At 30.7% G+C, this 14,006-nt stretch overlaps 2 protein-coding genes across 2 annotated transcripts; one reads left to right on the top strand and one right to left on the bottom strand.

Annotated features, from left to right (window-relative positions):
• Nucleotides 1-7,408: 7,408 nt before the first annotated feature.
• Nucleotides 7,409-10,115, bottom strand: LOC113397937 (uncharacterized). Its single transcript, XM_064216705.1, has 5 exons — nt 9,876-10,115; nt 9,678-9,802; nt 9,524-9,581; nt 7,761-9,446; nt 7,409-7,661 (listed from the first exon to the last, which is right to left on the bottom strand). Exons 1-5 carry the CDS (start codon nt 10,000-10,002, stop codon nt 7,540-7,542), a joined length of 2,118 nt encoding a protein of 705 aa, XP_064072775.1. The 5' UTR covers nt 10,003-10,115; the 3' UTR covers nt 7,409-7,539.
• Nucleotides 10,116-10,390: 275 nt separating this feature from the next.
• On the top strand, nt 10,391-13,612 carry LOC135193605 (uncharacterized). Its single transcript, XM_064216763.1, has 5 exons — nt 10,391-10,644; nt 10,818-10,901; nt 11,058-11,170; nt 12,647-12,823; nt 12,997-13,612. The coding sequence occupies exons 1-5, from the start codon at nt 10,482-10,484 to the stop codon at nt 13,150-13,152; spliced, it is 693 nt and encodes a 230-aa protein (XP_064072833.1). The 5' UTR covers nt 10,391-10,481; the 3' UTR covers nt 13,153-13,612.
• Nucleotides 13,613-14,006: the final 394 nt, after the last annotated feature.

The raw sequence follows: 14,006 nt of genomic DNA, 5'->3' as shown, positions 1-14,006 counted from the left end.
AGTCTATCAGCGCCTAAATAAAAAAAAAGTACAATTTCTGTATCTGTTATTGGTAATTGAGAAAATAGCGCGTGAGATAACTTAGCAAATCAAACAACAACCTAACCTTCTTAGGTTAGGTTGTTGTCTTCATGAGAACTTATTTTTATTTATTAACTTTAATTAACATTTTTTAGTCTAAAAAGTAGTATGAAATTATTAAAATGGTAACGGAGAAAAATTAAGAAGGTATGAGTAATGAAATAATATGTACCAGCAATACCTGCAGTTCCAATAACGACCCTTTCTCTACAGCACTATGTAGAGACTTGCATTTTGTAATTAAATTTATGAGATATCTTGAAAGAGGAAGGGCCTCAGCCTCCGCCAGAAGACGGTGGCCCTGGCCAGCTAAGATCGCTCGCTCCAGCTTAGTCTCCGAACCACGACGCGCCCATTGACGGAGTTGTGCTGATGATACTATTCCCAACACTGCAGATTTATTTGGAGTTATATATTTATTTTATATTGCTTGAAGCGCACTTTATAACTAGAAAATAAAGTAAAAAACTGCAATGTGCAATATGACTGCGATTTTACACTATAACCTAAATGAAGGATTTCTTTATTACCATAGCACGGCTTTTTAAAATATTTAATACTAAAGAAACTATCATATCATATATAATTTTGCTACGATTTTGCTACGACGTAGACGCTGTAGCATTGTTTGCTTCACTTCATCTTAATGTTTATAAAAATGAAATAAGTTTAGTTTCCAATATTAAAGACAATTTTTAAGAATATATTGTCTTAAGATAAAGGTTTTCTTTCTGATTCAAGATTTAGAAGTGGACGGTATCAAAGGTAATAACAGAATAAGCTTAAACTGTAACTTTAACATGACGTAGCAAGACTTTATCCGATGTTCGACTAAAGATTAGCCGATAATTTAAAGTGTGTTCCTTTACGCATCCAATTTTTTTTTTGTATATAATATAAACTACTACTCTAATTTTATAATTTAAAATATTATTTTTTGTTGATTAAGTGTCTAACTTAGGATATAAGAACGATTGCCACCTAATTTTACCTCTTTATCAGTAAAGCAACATTAAGGTTCATTTGAGTAAAATAAATAGTGATGTGAATTTGATAATATTTTACGGTCTTGAGTTCATATAGTCTTAAAATATTTAAATAAATATATAGATTGAGTAGTTACAATTGAATTTATGATATTAAGCTTGTTTAACGATGATTCTAATTTTGGCCTGTTTATATTTGATCTCGTTACCTACATAATTATGTTTTGTCTTAAAAAAATCACCCTGTTCCTGAAGATCGCATGAGTTAGCCACTTCGTGATGCGATATTGCAAGATTTATTCTTTAACAGCCGGTAGTGGAGTTGCCGCTTTCGACCTTAAGCCGATACATATGAACCTACATAAAGCTACCAACAAAATTGCGTAGTGAGTAATTTAATGTCAAACCACTTATACGGCGCTCGCTTTGTACGGATTTTTATGCAAATTCAACCTATTGTTTATGAGGTTTTTTAAAGTGAAATTATTTATACTGACCTACAGTGTTTCTATGTCGTCAATCTTATATGGCCTTCGTTGATGTTTTATACGATGTTGATTGTACATGATTTGTGCTGGTATAACTTTAAACTAGGCTGGCTATTGATTTGTTCTGTTATATGAATATGTTATGAACTGTGGTTATAACCGATTGTCATGATTGAAATTGTAACATTCAATTTAACTCTATAACCATATATGTATCGCTCAAAGAAATACTAGTAAGACTATAATAAAATATTGGTTAAGGAGAGCAGATAATGTGTTTTAATAAGATTTGTGTTTTAAAATCTTATGAGTGTACATCTGTCTTATAATGTACATAATATATATTATTTAGATTGTAACTATGTACTTCAGGGAGGCAACTCTACTAACCTATAACGGCTGAACGAGACATTAATGTTTTTTTCTTGTTAAATATTCTTAAGACAATAATACAAGAACATGTTAAAATATTATAACATTAGATTAGAATTAGCTTATAGGAATCGATATTGTACGTGGTAATAAAAAAGTGTTTTTTTTATGAACTGAAGCTATTTTACAGATTGATGTAGAATATAAATATGCTCTTTAGTATCCATGAAATATATATTCAAAAAATATCGATGATATTAGAATAGTCGATTAAATAAGAAAACCTATGTTGCTATAGTGAATTTATTTATTTGCTCATTTATACAACTTGTTTTACTATTGTGACGTTGTCATTAAAATTAAAACACAAGATTTCATAAACACGAATATTCAGAGTTTTATTTTTAATGGTTTGTTTAGACGATATTATGTGTTCACATTTAAAAAAAATGTACTGTAATATGACATATATATTGAATATATTTATGCTTGGGCTATTAATAGTATAGCAATAGCCTATAAAGGTTAAATACAACTGTTATTTTACGGTTTAATGGATACATGTGTCATCATTCGACTCGTTGGTGAAAACTAAACGCATAAAATAATGAAGATTATGACTGTCATTGTGACTTTACGGAACGGCTAACATTTCTTATACCACATACTATCTCATTTGACCGTCCACCTATTCATTACAATAAAAAGTTTTGGTTTAATAACATAATAGAAAGTAAAGTAAATAGCATGTAAATGTCCCAATGTCCTTGCCTGGAGACCTTAGCCTCCCTTCCCTATTGAAAAGGTTAAGAACTTATTCCAACACGCTGCTCCATGGCGGGTTGGCGGTTACCCATATGACAGATTTCAGTCAAATTAGACACATGCAGGCTTCTTCGGGATGTTTACTATCTCCCCCAAGAACGAAATGAATTATTATCAGCACAAATTAAGAACATTCATCGTGCTTGCTGTGCCGTGCTTCAACCCGCAATCATCGGTTAAGTTTAACATGTTTTAACTTTAGGCTTTTGGCTTTTAATTAAAAAAAAATGTTATTAGAAAAAAAAATTAATAGTATTTAAACTTGGGATAGATTAGTTATTAAACATACATTATTACGCTAATGACAACAACGAAAACGAGTGAAATTAAGAAACTCATAGCAATTTTCACTAATTCTTCCAATTTTTGTCTCTATCATCTCTCAAAACAAATAAATGCTGTTTGTAATTATAAAATCGATAAAACTGGTTTTCAATCAGATTTTGAAGTATAATTAATTATTAATTTCTAAAATTGAACGCATCTTATGATTCTGGGTTTTGATACATATTATTAATAATAGACATAAGGACAAAATAAATAAATAAATATGTTTTAATTTTCAATTGCTTTTACTACCGTTGCAGTATTTAAGGGTTAGTGCTGTTAGATATTAAAACTGTAATGAAATACCTGTCCTTATTAATCTAATAATCAAAAAATCTAATAATAATCTCTAATAAATATAAACATAAACATAGTTCTACTCACACATTAAAGAAAGACAATCCGCGTATAAAAAGGAAATGGTGCAAAATTTCACGGTAATTTTCTAAAGTTTACATAGCCTGCTTTCCTGTGATTTGGATGGACTTTTTAAATAAGTGCTCGTGTGCTTTATGCGATATGCTTTTCACGCGACATCACGCTAAGGTCACGTCTACATAGAATTTTTTTTTCTTATTCCTATTCAAATGATGCATAATTTTGTCATTAATTATGTTAGCTGACCACGAAGTGGGTACTATAAAAATGATTTAACACGGCTAATGAGTGACGTTTTCATATTTTATGATAAATCTTTTATACGGCTAGGTAGTACGTACGCTTTTATATAATTCAAAATAAAACTAATACGCATAATCAAATACATTATTTGTTTAGATATTTTTTGGAACCTAATATTTTTGGGACCATTAAATCCATAATATCTATTTGTTAGTAGTGACTAATCTCTGTTTTCTCGTTCACACAGTTTGATTCTTTGTTATATGAATGTAAATTATTATATACTTTTTTTATTTATACTCATATTACAAAGCTGAAGATTTTGGTTGAACGCGTTAATTTCAGGAACAAATAGTCCGATTTGAAAAAATATTTCAATGTTAGATAGCTAAATTATAGAGGAAGGCTATAATCTATTTATAATCACGCTACGACCTATAGGAGCGGAGTATTCGTGAAAACGGGGTAAAAGGAACACCTTTTGAGAATAGGATAGCTATATATGTGTAGATTTGCAAGCAAATGGAAAAGTAATTTCCATTGACTATATTTTATGTGTGTACAAGATATACCGTTTGCTTAAATCAACTAATATTTCCCTATCACGAGGTGCGGGTCATTAAAACCCGTATCACTCGGTAGCATATCAGTAACATATTGTGGCTTATAGGTATGAATTCAGTAGAGACCTAGTTATTCTATAGTTCTTATTTCAATGTCATAAGGCTCATATTCAAGAGTTACATTCCTATGAATAGGTTATATCGTCAAAGGAAAACGTCGTTATAACTTAGGTAAAGTTCAAGTTTAAACGACAAAGATGAATTGTTGAACACGACGTTCGATACTATCTATCCATTTGTTTGTTTAATATTAATTATACTTATATATTAAATGATTAAAAAAAAATGTGTTAAAATCATTTTACTTTAATAATGTAACGTGAAAAGTAATCAAATTTTAAAATAATATCGTCGTTTTTCACAGAGTATACAAAAATACTAGACTATTAAAATATAACTTATTTGAAAGTTAGTAATTAGTAAAACAATTAGTTCCTATTACTGTATTAGTAGTATTTTAATAAATTAAAATAATTCTATGACAACACTCCCTAACATCACAGCCGTGCAACAGACATGTCACGGCTTACAGCACGCGAACTTGTTCCAACAGGCGAAACATTTAACGTTCTCGCTAGTTTGTTTGTCATCACTCATGGTTATAATAAAATCCTTTTTGAAGTATAATTAATGATAATTATAGTATCAATGTAACATAAGATAACGGGAAGTATCTTATCGGATTTGATTCCCTTTGCAAATGTATGGAAAATGTGACAAACGATATGTTTTGATTGCGTAGATTTAGAGGTTTGATTTTTTCACAGTTCCATTCAATGGACTATAGACCTCAGTGTTTGGTATTAAATTCAATTTTATAGCTCTATTTTATAGAAAAAGAGTTGCCAGACAGAAAGACAACGGACGGACGGACACCGAAGTGATCTTATAGAGGTTCCGCTTTTTCCCTTTAGATGTACGGAACCCTTAAAAAAAGTAGGAAATAGACAAAATACTAACTTACATTTCGGAGGGCTGGTGTGTACAAATAGTCCATTTTTCTTCTCGATATGCGAAGATTTTTTTTTATTTAAATTCTCCATTGCGTTTTAATAAAAATATTACTTTGCATTAAGTTTATAATAATACACACAGCATTCATTATTTTTTTTATGTTCACCGCGTACTCTATTTCAGTAAGTATATAAAATGTCTAGCTGAGGCAATGCGGTCATAAGTTATTAATAAAATTTATACGTACATAAAAATAGGATAGCAAACAAAAAGCATATTATAATAACACACTTTGAATGTAGTCTCTAGATAAATACGTCTAGGTATCAAGGACAAACGAAAACTTACATTTTTTATTATAATATTTTAATGCTAAAAGCGTTCAAAATATTTTTTCAGTGAACATTTCAAACAAAAACTAAAGTTTTATTTATTGATTTCCACTGGCGTCATTAAAAAAACATTGCATCTATTGCTATCAGGTTCCTAACCAATTTAAGCGGCAATTAGGTGTCTAGCGTTAACATAAAACATGGTCATTTAAAACTATGTAGGCAAACATCAATCGATTTTATAGCCGGTAGGCACGAACGATCGAAAATGTTCCTTATCAAATATTTACCGACCCGTCCTTCTGGCATCACTTAGTGTGCCATCGAATGTTCTAAGTCACAACAAAAAATATTATCTATTTAATTAAACTTTATAAGTTATAAGTTTTTAAATACAGTTTTTAAATTTTTCTTGCTGCCAGTTTTCGTTTTGTTAATATATTATTGTTTTATAGACTTCGTTTTCTTTAACACTGTGCTATATGGAAGTAACACCCATGTACTAAAGTAAAAGGCAAGGCAGAAAATTCTATATAGAAACTTAACTAGAAGCATCTACAATAGGTACACACTTCCTAATAGGTTTATGTTACTATTTATTTAAAAATGTTTAATATTTTTATACGATTTTCTCAAAATATTGACAGGTTAGGTTAGGTTCCTTCTCACAATTTTGACGATATTATATGTTTAGTTAATTATGGTTTCACGATATATTTATTTAAATTGAAGATTGGGTTTATATGTAAACTGGCCACTAGTCTCGATCTCGTTTCAAACAAAATATCGAACAAGTATAGTAAGTATCTTAAATATTTTATTTATAAATTGTTACGTACATATTACAATTCAAAGTCTGCATTCAATTAACTTCTTTTCGATTTCTACATTAAGACACGTGCGTTATTGCTTGAATCTAATTTGAGACGGAGTAAATACAATTGTAATGTTTTAGGCAGTATGACTGTACCTGTTAACATTCATCTTAAATTCGAACGCATAATAAAAATGACGTTGCCTACTTGTGAAGTGAGGGTAACGACGGTGGCAAACCCGTAATTATTGATGATGATTATATATCTTTGGACGCTATAAGCTAGATATTTTTCTCTATTTTATTATTTCAAATAGAAATAAAACTTCTATTACACATCGATCAAAAAGCAAGTAAGTTTTTTTAATGAATATAATAATGATTTAATAAGAAACAGTAAAAGAGACCAACTAAGATATTATAAGTGTTTTACTTCAAAAGAAAACGTATTAATCATACACATACTCGATAGCAATTTAACTGTCGGCTAACAGGAACTTGACAGCATCGTTGTCCATGATACGGCAACATTTTATAAAAAAATATCGCAATTCAAAGAAGTTCATGTTATTAACGAGTTTGGTATGTGACTCTTTGAAACTAATTAATACTTAACTCGGTATACGGGGTGTAAGCTCCATTGTTTGTCTGCGCCGTGGAAATAAGGCCATGTTACATCAAACTGAGTAATCATCGTGAAGGGAAGTAATTTGTTCGACTGTTGGATTGTCGCATACACAGGTATTTGGAAAATGTTTGGACAAATAATACGTATATAGTAGTTGTTCCGATAAAATTTTATTTCTGGTTTAAAAATAATATAAATGTCAATAATCGGTAAGTAAATTCCAAATTAAATAAATGCCTTAAAACATTGAAAATTACCGCTATAAAAATTACATCCAAACTTTCGTATTATGTAAATTAGTTATAATGTATTCGGGTTGACATTTATATCATGTGCATTTTTTAAAATCATGCCATGAAGTGGTAAACTAAAGACTATCAAGTCTTGTTATTTTCTCCTTAGGCGAATTCGTAAACAAATACTATTGGTGATAATCAAACAGATAATTTGAGTATGTTAAAAAAGAAGAAATTAAAAATTAAACTGTTTCAGAAGTTATTTTTCTTAATACTTTCTTCGCTGTTTGGTACTGCGTCATTGATATTCAGACCATATCCTATTTTATTTTGATTACTATTTAGATCTTCATTTTCCTTATTAACGGCTTTGGCTGAAAATAAATAAGTAATAAGATACCCAAAATATCTAGTTCATAAATTTGTACTGTACGTTTTAACCTAGTGATATTTTTTTATTAAATAATTCTTACCTTTGTTAAACTGTACATTAAGTATTCGATGATATAGTTCATTGAATTTCTTTTGGCGCTTCATGTTAGATGGAGTTTTAACTACCAAAGTTGGTAATAAAATGAAATGTTCAAGATTAGGTTCTTCATTTTTATATTTCTTTCTTGATGAATTTTTTTTAATTACTAAACGAGGATTCTTTTTGCGAACTTTGCCATTGGTGTTACTGCTATCACTTGTTAGGTCTTGTATAATACTTCCTGGTATAGAACTAGATGCTGGTTTCGAGCTACCCATTTGATTTGAGGGACTTGATGTATGGTAGCAACATGTAGGTTCTCTGTTTGTTCGGGAATGACGTGTTGAATAACTAGGTCCTGGTGGACAGTCTTCTTGTGTAAATTGTTTCCTTTGTCTTATTTCAGATTGAAGAACAGGGTCATGACTTTTATGAGTCTTACCAGGATATAAAACTTTCTTATGTCGCCCTTCTTGCATTGAAATTCTTGTATATGTATGGCCGTGAACTATATCGTGATCGTCATTACATGGTATTTTCTTGTGACTAGCAACTATTATATCTCCAGTTTTACCCATGGGTCTACAATTTTCGTGACGATGGTTTAATTTAACAATTCGGTAGTGTCGTCGTCTTCGCCTTTCGACATGAGCTACTCGTTCTCTGAGTAGACTATCTATTAAACGCTGCAATTCTGATTTTGGTCCGTATCTTTCTGAGTGAGCGAGCCGACGTGCTAGTCTAGTATTTGGCCAATGAGTACGACAAACATCTTCCCATATTATATCACTCAAAACTGCCTCTCGAGAAGGTGTCAATTTTATTCCGTCATCACGTGGAGCAAATTCACCTTGAGCTAAATAATGGACTGTATCCATAAGTCTATAATCACGGACTGGATTAAGTTTGTGTCTTATTTTGTGAACTCTATCTGCAGCTATTCTCGGCCCATCGTCTCTTTTGCAAGGGACGGATGCACATTGACGTCTACCTCTTGCTGTAATGCCATCATACAAAGTAAAATCGCGACCATATTGCTCTGAATTGTGTTCTTTTTGAATGGTTGTAGCTTTACTGGCCGATAAAGGAGCAGGTTGCTGAGAATATCTCTGGAATGCTGATGTTTCAGGTATTTGACTATATTCTACATAACTACATCCAGGTCGCCCGTGACTTGATGACTTTTTCATTGTGCGAGCTTTGGAATCTTCATCTGATGAAGACAATGAAATGTTAGGATCAAAAGAACGGAATAACATTTGCTGTCTGAGAACTTTCCTTTCCAGTTGTTCTAGTCTTTTATTTAAATTATTTATGTTTTCAGTTGAGGTTAATATATCTTGAGAAGAGGAATTAGTTACTACAAAGGTACCAATATCAGCTTTGTTTGATCTTCTATTATTATTTTGAAATGTTTTTGATACTTTGGGGATTGTCATGGTAAATTGTGGTTGAGTATAAACATAGCATTTTTCGGTAAAACGTTGCTTAGAATGGTTCTTATAGAAAGGAGGACAAACAGATGAAGACTCAGTGTTTATACATTTTGAAATTCCTGTGGTACTATCCTCTCTTGTCGTAGTCGTTGAAGCCCTATTAGGTATAATTTCGCTTCTTGTACGATTTCTGTACAAATAATTAATAGATTCAGTTGAATTCAACGTGTTTGAATCATTGTCACTATAATCTAAAATAACATTAATAATTTAATATTTAAATGTAATATAAATAACATTATTGTGATACTTTAAAGTAACTACTTACGAGATGTAAGCGATGAATAATCTCCTAAAGCAAGCCGTGAACCCGCTTTAGTAGAATGCTGTAATATTTTTTATACGCATTTTAAATAAATCATCAGATGACATTTTGAATAAATATCGTTCACTTAAATAATTATGCTTTATGTTTACTTTACCTTCTTTGACTGGAATTTATTCTTTTCGGCTAAAAATAAAGTTTTGATCGCTGGAGATTTTGGTTTTATAGACACAAGTACTTTTTGAGATGGATTCTTACAAGAGGACCCCTTTCGAAATATTTCTACAAAAAAATTAGCATGTTCAATTTTAATAAACACGTAGCATTTATAAAATTTAAGAAATAAAGTTGTTACCCAGAAATAACTTTTTAGGTAAACGAGTTGAAGATTCCGCAATAGAATCGTAATCGACTTGACGTATTAATTTTTCTTCTTGAATAGATATTAATTTTTTATTTGATGGAGACTTTTTATTTTCCATTACATTTTATTCTCTTTTTCCCGAGCATAGTTATTTTATTATCGTAAGCCTGCGAATATCGCACACAAAACGATAATTTTGAATAGACTAGAAAATTTTACGTCATCTTCTTCTTCATTTTGATTCTTAACATAATATTGACATAATTCGTCCTGTTTCTTTCAATTAAAAAAAAATGCAAAAACTTTTTTGTTTTTATGCCTCTCCAAAGAAAAGATACTTACAGATATAAAGGTAAATTAATTTTATTTGTATTTTCTAAATTAATTTGAGTAAATGTTTATATTTGTATTACAAAAGTGAATTGAATAAAAATTATATTTTAAAATTAGAAGATAAGGAAAAAAACAAGTTAGTTAAATGTCAAAATTACAAAGCGTGACGTTTAAGCAATTATTGAACTTTTCTAAAAATTGATATCCATTTTTTTTGTGACAAAAAGTGAGTGTATCAAACGGATGGATGTTTGAGTTTTCCTAATGTCGGAACAAGAGAAAAAGAGTGGCGGGAGCGCCATCGAAGGCTCTGTAATGATGGTAGAAAAGACGCCAGGTGGTCGGTTAAAGCAGCCCTATAGACCCAATGAGCTGCAAGATAATACTGATTTTCACCAGAAACGTCCCAGGGCTCCTATCGTACCTTGTAAATATTTCTCGATTACAATATCCACATTCATTCAAAATATAGTGTAGTTAAATTTCTATATAACTACGCTAATTTTATTATATATTCAGTTTGTACGTGAAAGTTCTAATATTCTCATGAACAAATGTAGAGCAAACTTTTTAATATAACCGTCTTTTTTTAATAAATAGCTGTTGCTGAGGAAATGAAATATTTTACTGAAGATTGTACCTCTAATGAAAATGAGTTCAAGAAAAGAAAGGAATATGAAGAAGGTTCCTAATAGTTTTATATATTAGTGGTTTTTACCAAAAAATATAGGAATTTGATTTATGTTTATTATTATCATCAGGTTTTCTTGTTTTTTTTTTATTTGTTAAATTCTATGACTTGATCAAGTTTAATTTTGATTTAATTTTTTCTTTTCATAGTTTCTTATGACAAAGAAAAGCAAAGTATTGCAAAAAAAATTACATCAAATACGGAGAGGCGGGAACACTCACCTGAATCTATTATCTTACAATCTACGGAACTTGATAGAAAGGTCAAATTCATTATTATTTATATAAATTACACTTATAAAATATATTAGTTTGTTTTAAGCAAAATCACTTACCCTTAGATGAAAACTAAATGTTATACTAGTATCATATTGCGCTTGTTTTTTTTTATGACATAGTAATATACGGCAAATGGGCCAGTGAGTGAGTGGTCATTACCGCACATAGACATTTATTTATTTTTTATTTATTTATGTATCTATCACATTTTTTTTATTCATAATGTTGTAAAAGGTTGCCACGATGAGATTGCTGTAAACAACAACTATTGTATTAATACGCTAATGTTACTTAGTTTTATTTATTTTTATATATGTTATTTGCACAATATAATTTAATTTCACTAAAGATGGCCTAAATGATATTGCATTGAACACGAAAGTTATTAGGTTTCGTCTGCGTATACAGGGTTATTGGTAATTCGACGTATTCCCGTTAGGAGGTAATAAGGGTGACTATTTGTGAACATTTTAACCCCCATCTGCATGATGCAAAAGTGAACCATTTTTGAGTTATCACGTTTTTTAATTTTTTTCAAAATAAGTCAAAAATGCAACTTAAAAAATTTATTTAAAAAAAAGTATCAATTAAAATCTATTTTATTCTTTTGATTTGTAAAAATTATTAAACACTGGTTATTTGTCAATATTAAAATAGTAATCAAATTTAAAAATGCGAGACGGAAAAAGATATTACTTCAATATTTTTTTTGATATTTTTTCCACAAAAATGCCTTAAAAACTAAAAAAAATGTTATGAAACTTGTCCTGCAGATTATTTTAAAAACATAACCGTTTTCTTAGCTTCCAAAAATGTATAACAACTAGGAACTTATTTCAAAGCAATCGAAAAAAAATGACCACAAAGGACGCTGGTGGAAATTCGTATTCGAATAAAACTTACCATACGCATACCTAACCAATGCAAGATTATTCGCGTTTGTTTCCTAATCAACAGCTACCCGATATGTCACTTTATAATAAGCGAATCCGAGAACCTGGTAGTGTTCAGAGACGAAAAATTAGAGTCGAAAGACTCTCAGTCCATGTTGTTAATTACTAAGAGGATAAGAATTTATCGATGAACCATTCGAACCATTTCGCCAAACATCTTCGTCGCACGACTATCTGTAACAGAGCACAACACACACAGCATGGTCTAAAGTGCATAATGTAGGATTCCATCCTCATCATTATACTCCTGCGCAAATTATTTTCGAACAGGTCCCTGAAAGGAGCGTTATTTTTTGTAGATTCGTGCTTAATGCGGATTTAGGAGTCGCGTCTTGTTACGAAAAGTTATAGCCTATATGTTATAATTTATAAAGATAAGCCTTACTTAGAAATCTATGATTGTATAAACATTGAGAAGTAGATATGTATATTTATATGTATTATCATGAAAAAAATATATTTGTCGAACAAGATTTTTAAACTTGTACTTTTTCATATCGATTATAGAAAACAACCCATGGATCCATTAAACCTTTAGTTCAACCCATACCTGATGTGCGATCTACAACATCAGGTCTTATTGATAGTGAAAAAGAAGCGACCATGAAAATCGACGATGGCAGCATAACAGAGGAGATTGAAGAGTTACAGTCGCCAGAAGTCGCTAAAAAACACTCTGATTGGGTAATATCTTGAACTCCATACCTCTATATATACCTTGAATGAAAACATTGTTGATGCGCGGCAGCCCTTACTATAAATACAATACTTTAATCTGAAATCTACCTATTAATATTACAAAAAACAATGTTGGTTCTTATTGTTTAACATCGCGTTTCATGTTGTTTCTGTTGTAGTCGGATGACGAGGAGGCGGGCGGGCTGCCGCGCAGCGACTCGCGGGCTTCGCGCGTCTCTCGCATGGTGCGACAGTTCTTCTGTTGTGGAGTTTCTTATGAGGCTCCTTCCGAAGACAATATTTCGACGCATCGCGCTTTTGGTCAAGGCATTTGAATATGCCGTCGATCGTCGTTCCCATTTATGTCAATACTACTAATGTATCTATCTAAAAAAAATTATATTAGCTCGCCATTTCAGCCGTCAGTTTAGAATCTTAAATAGCATCTATGATTAAGTTATAAATGAGAACACGAACGCTAATGTGTCATTATAATCGGATTTCTTGTTGTCTGGGAATGGCTGGCTAGGATTATAAATATAATAAGACGTGAACTTGGTGCTTGTGCGAAACTGTGTACATAAAATTATCAATAAAAGTAGTTTTTTTTATATCTCCGTCCACTTCTAAATTTGCAATGGATGCGTGAGTTCGCCCTCGTCTAAAGCAAAATAGTGATTAAATATGTATTGTAATTTGTGTTGTAGATATCGAAGTGTGTGACTTACCTAAACGTTATCATGTTACGGTTTTTAATTTATATAAAATTACAAATGTATTAGCGATTTATTAATATAATATAGACATATACGTTCATTATAAAACTGTCATTTGATTCAAACCATTAAATGTTTATTTTGTAAATAAGTTCTTTTAAATAATTATTTTATTTTAATGATTTTAACATGAATACAATTAAAAAACTGCCTTTTGGTAGGTAGGTAGGTCTAATAAAAAAAAACCTTCGATTATGAGCTATGTTTTCCTATTAGTAAGTGGGAGGTTTCGATATAAAGTTCCTTTCGGGCTATTGACGGTATACAAAAAAAAAATTAATATTCCAGAAAACAATGTGCCCTTCGGAAGAAAAGAGAGAAGTATCTTGGAACAAATACGAGAATATTGCTAAGGTAAATGTGTCGAGGCTCTATTTTATTATTATAGTATTAACTATTGTGATGTAGGTACA

Source organism: Vanessa tameamea, chromosome 13 (genome assembly GCF_037043105.1).
Source record: "Vanessa tameamea isolate UH-Manoa-2023 chromosome 13, ilVanTame1 primary haplotype, whole genome shotgun sequence".
NCBI classification, from domain to species: domain Eukaryota; kingdom Metazoa; phylum Arthropoda; class Insecta; order Lepidoptera; family Nymphalidae; genus Vanessa; species Vanessa tameamea.
The sequence above is the reverse complement of the archived record's forward strand: the minus strand, read 5'-3'. Positions and strand labels throughout refer to the sequence as shown.

Excerpts from the sequence above, each read along its gene's own strand:
- LOC113397937 (XM_064216705.1), bottom strand. The coding sequence starts at position 10,002 with ATGGAAAATAAAAAGTCTCCATCAAATAAAAAATTAATATCTATTCAA. Across the intron at positions 9,582-9,677 it reads ATAAATTCCAGTCAAAGAAG|CATTCTACTAAAGCGGGTTC; the intron begins GTAAAGTAAACA and ends AAAATATTACAG. Across the intron at positions 7,662-7,760 it reads TAATGTACAGTTTAACAAAG|CCAAAGCCGTTAATAAGGAA; the intron begins GTAAGAATTATT and ends ATTTATTTTCAG.
- LOC135193605 (XM_064216763.1), top strand. The coding sequence starts at position 10,482 with ATGTCGGAACAAGAGAAAAAGAGTGGCGGGAGCGCCATCGAAGGCTCT. Across the intron at positions 10,645-10,817 it reads CAGGGCTCCTATCGTACCTT|CTGTTGCTGAGGAAATGAAA; the intron begins GTAAATATTTCT and ends TTTAATAAATAG. Across the intron at positions 11,171-12,646 it reads CTACGGAACTTGATAGAAAG|AAAACAACCCATGGATCCAT; the intron begins GTCAAATTCATT and ends TATCGATTATAG.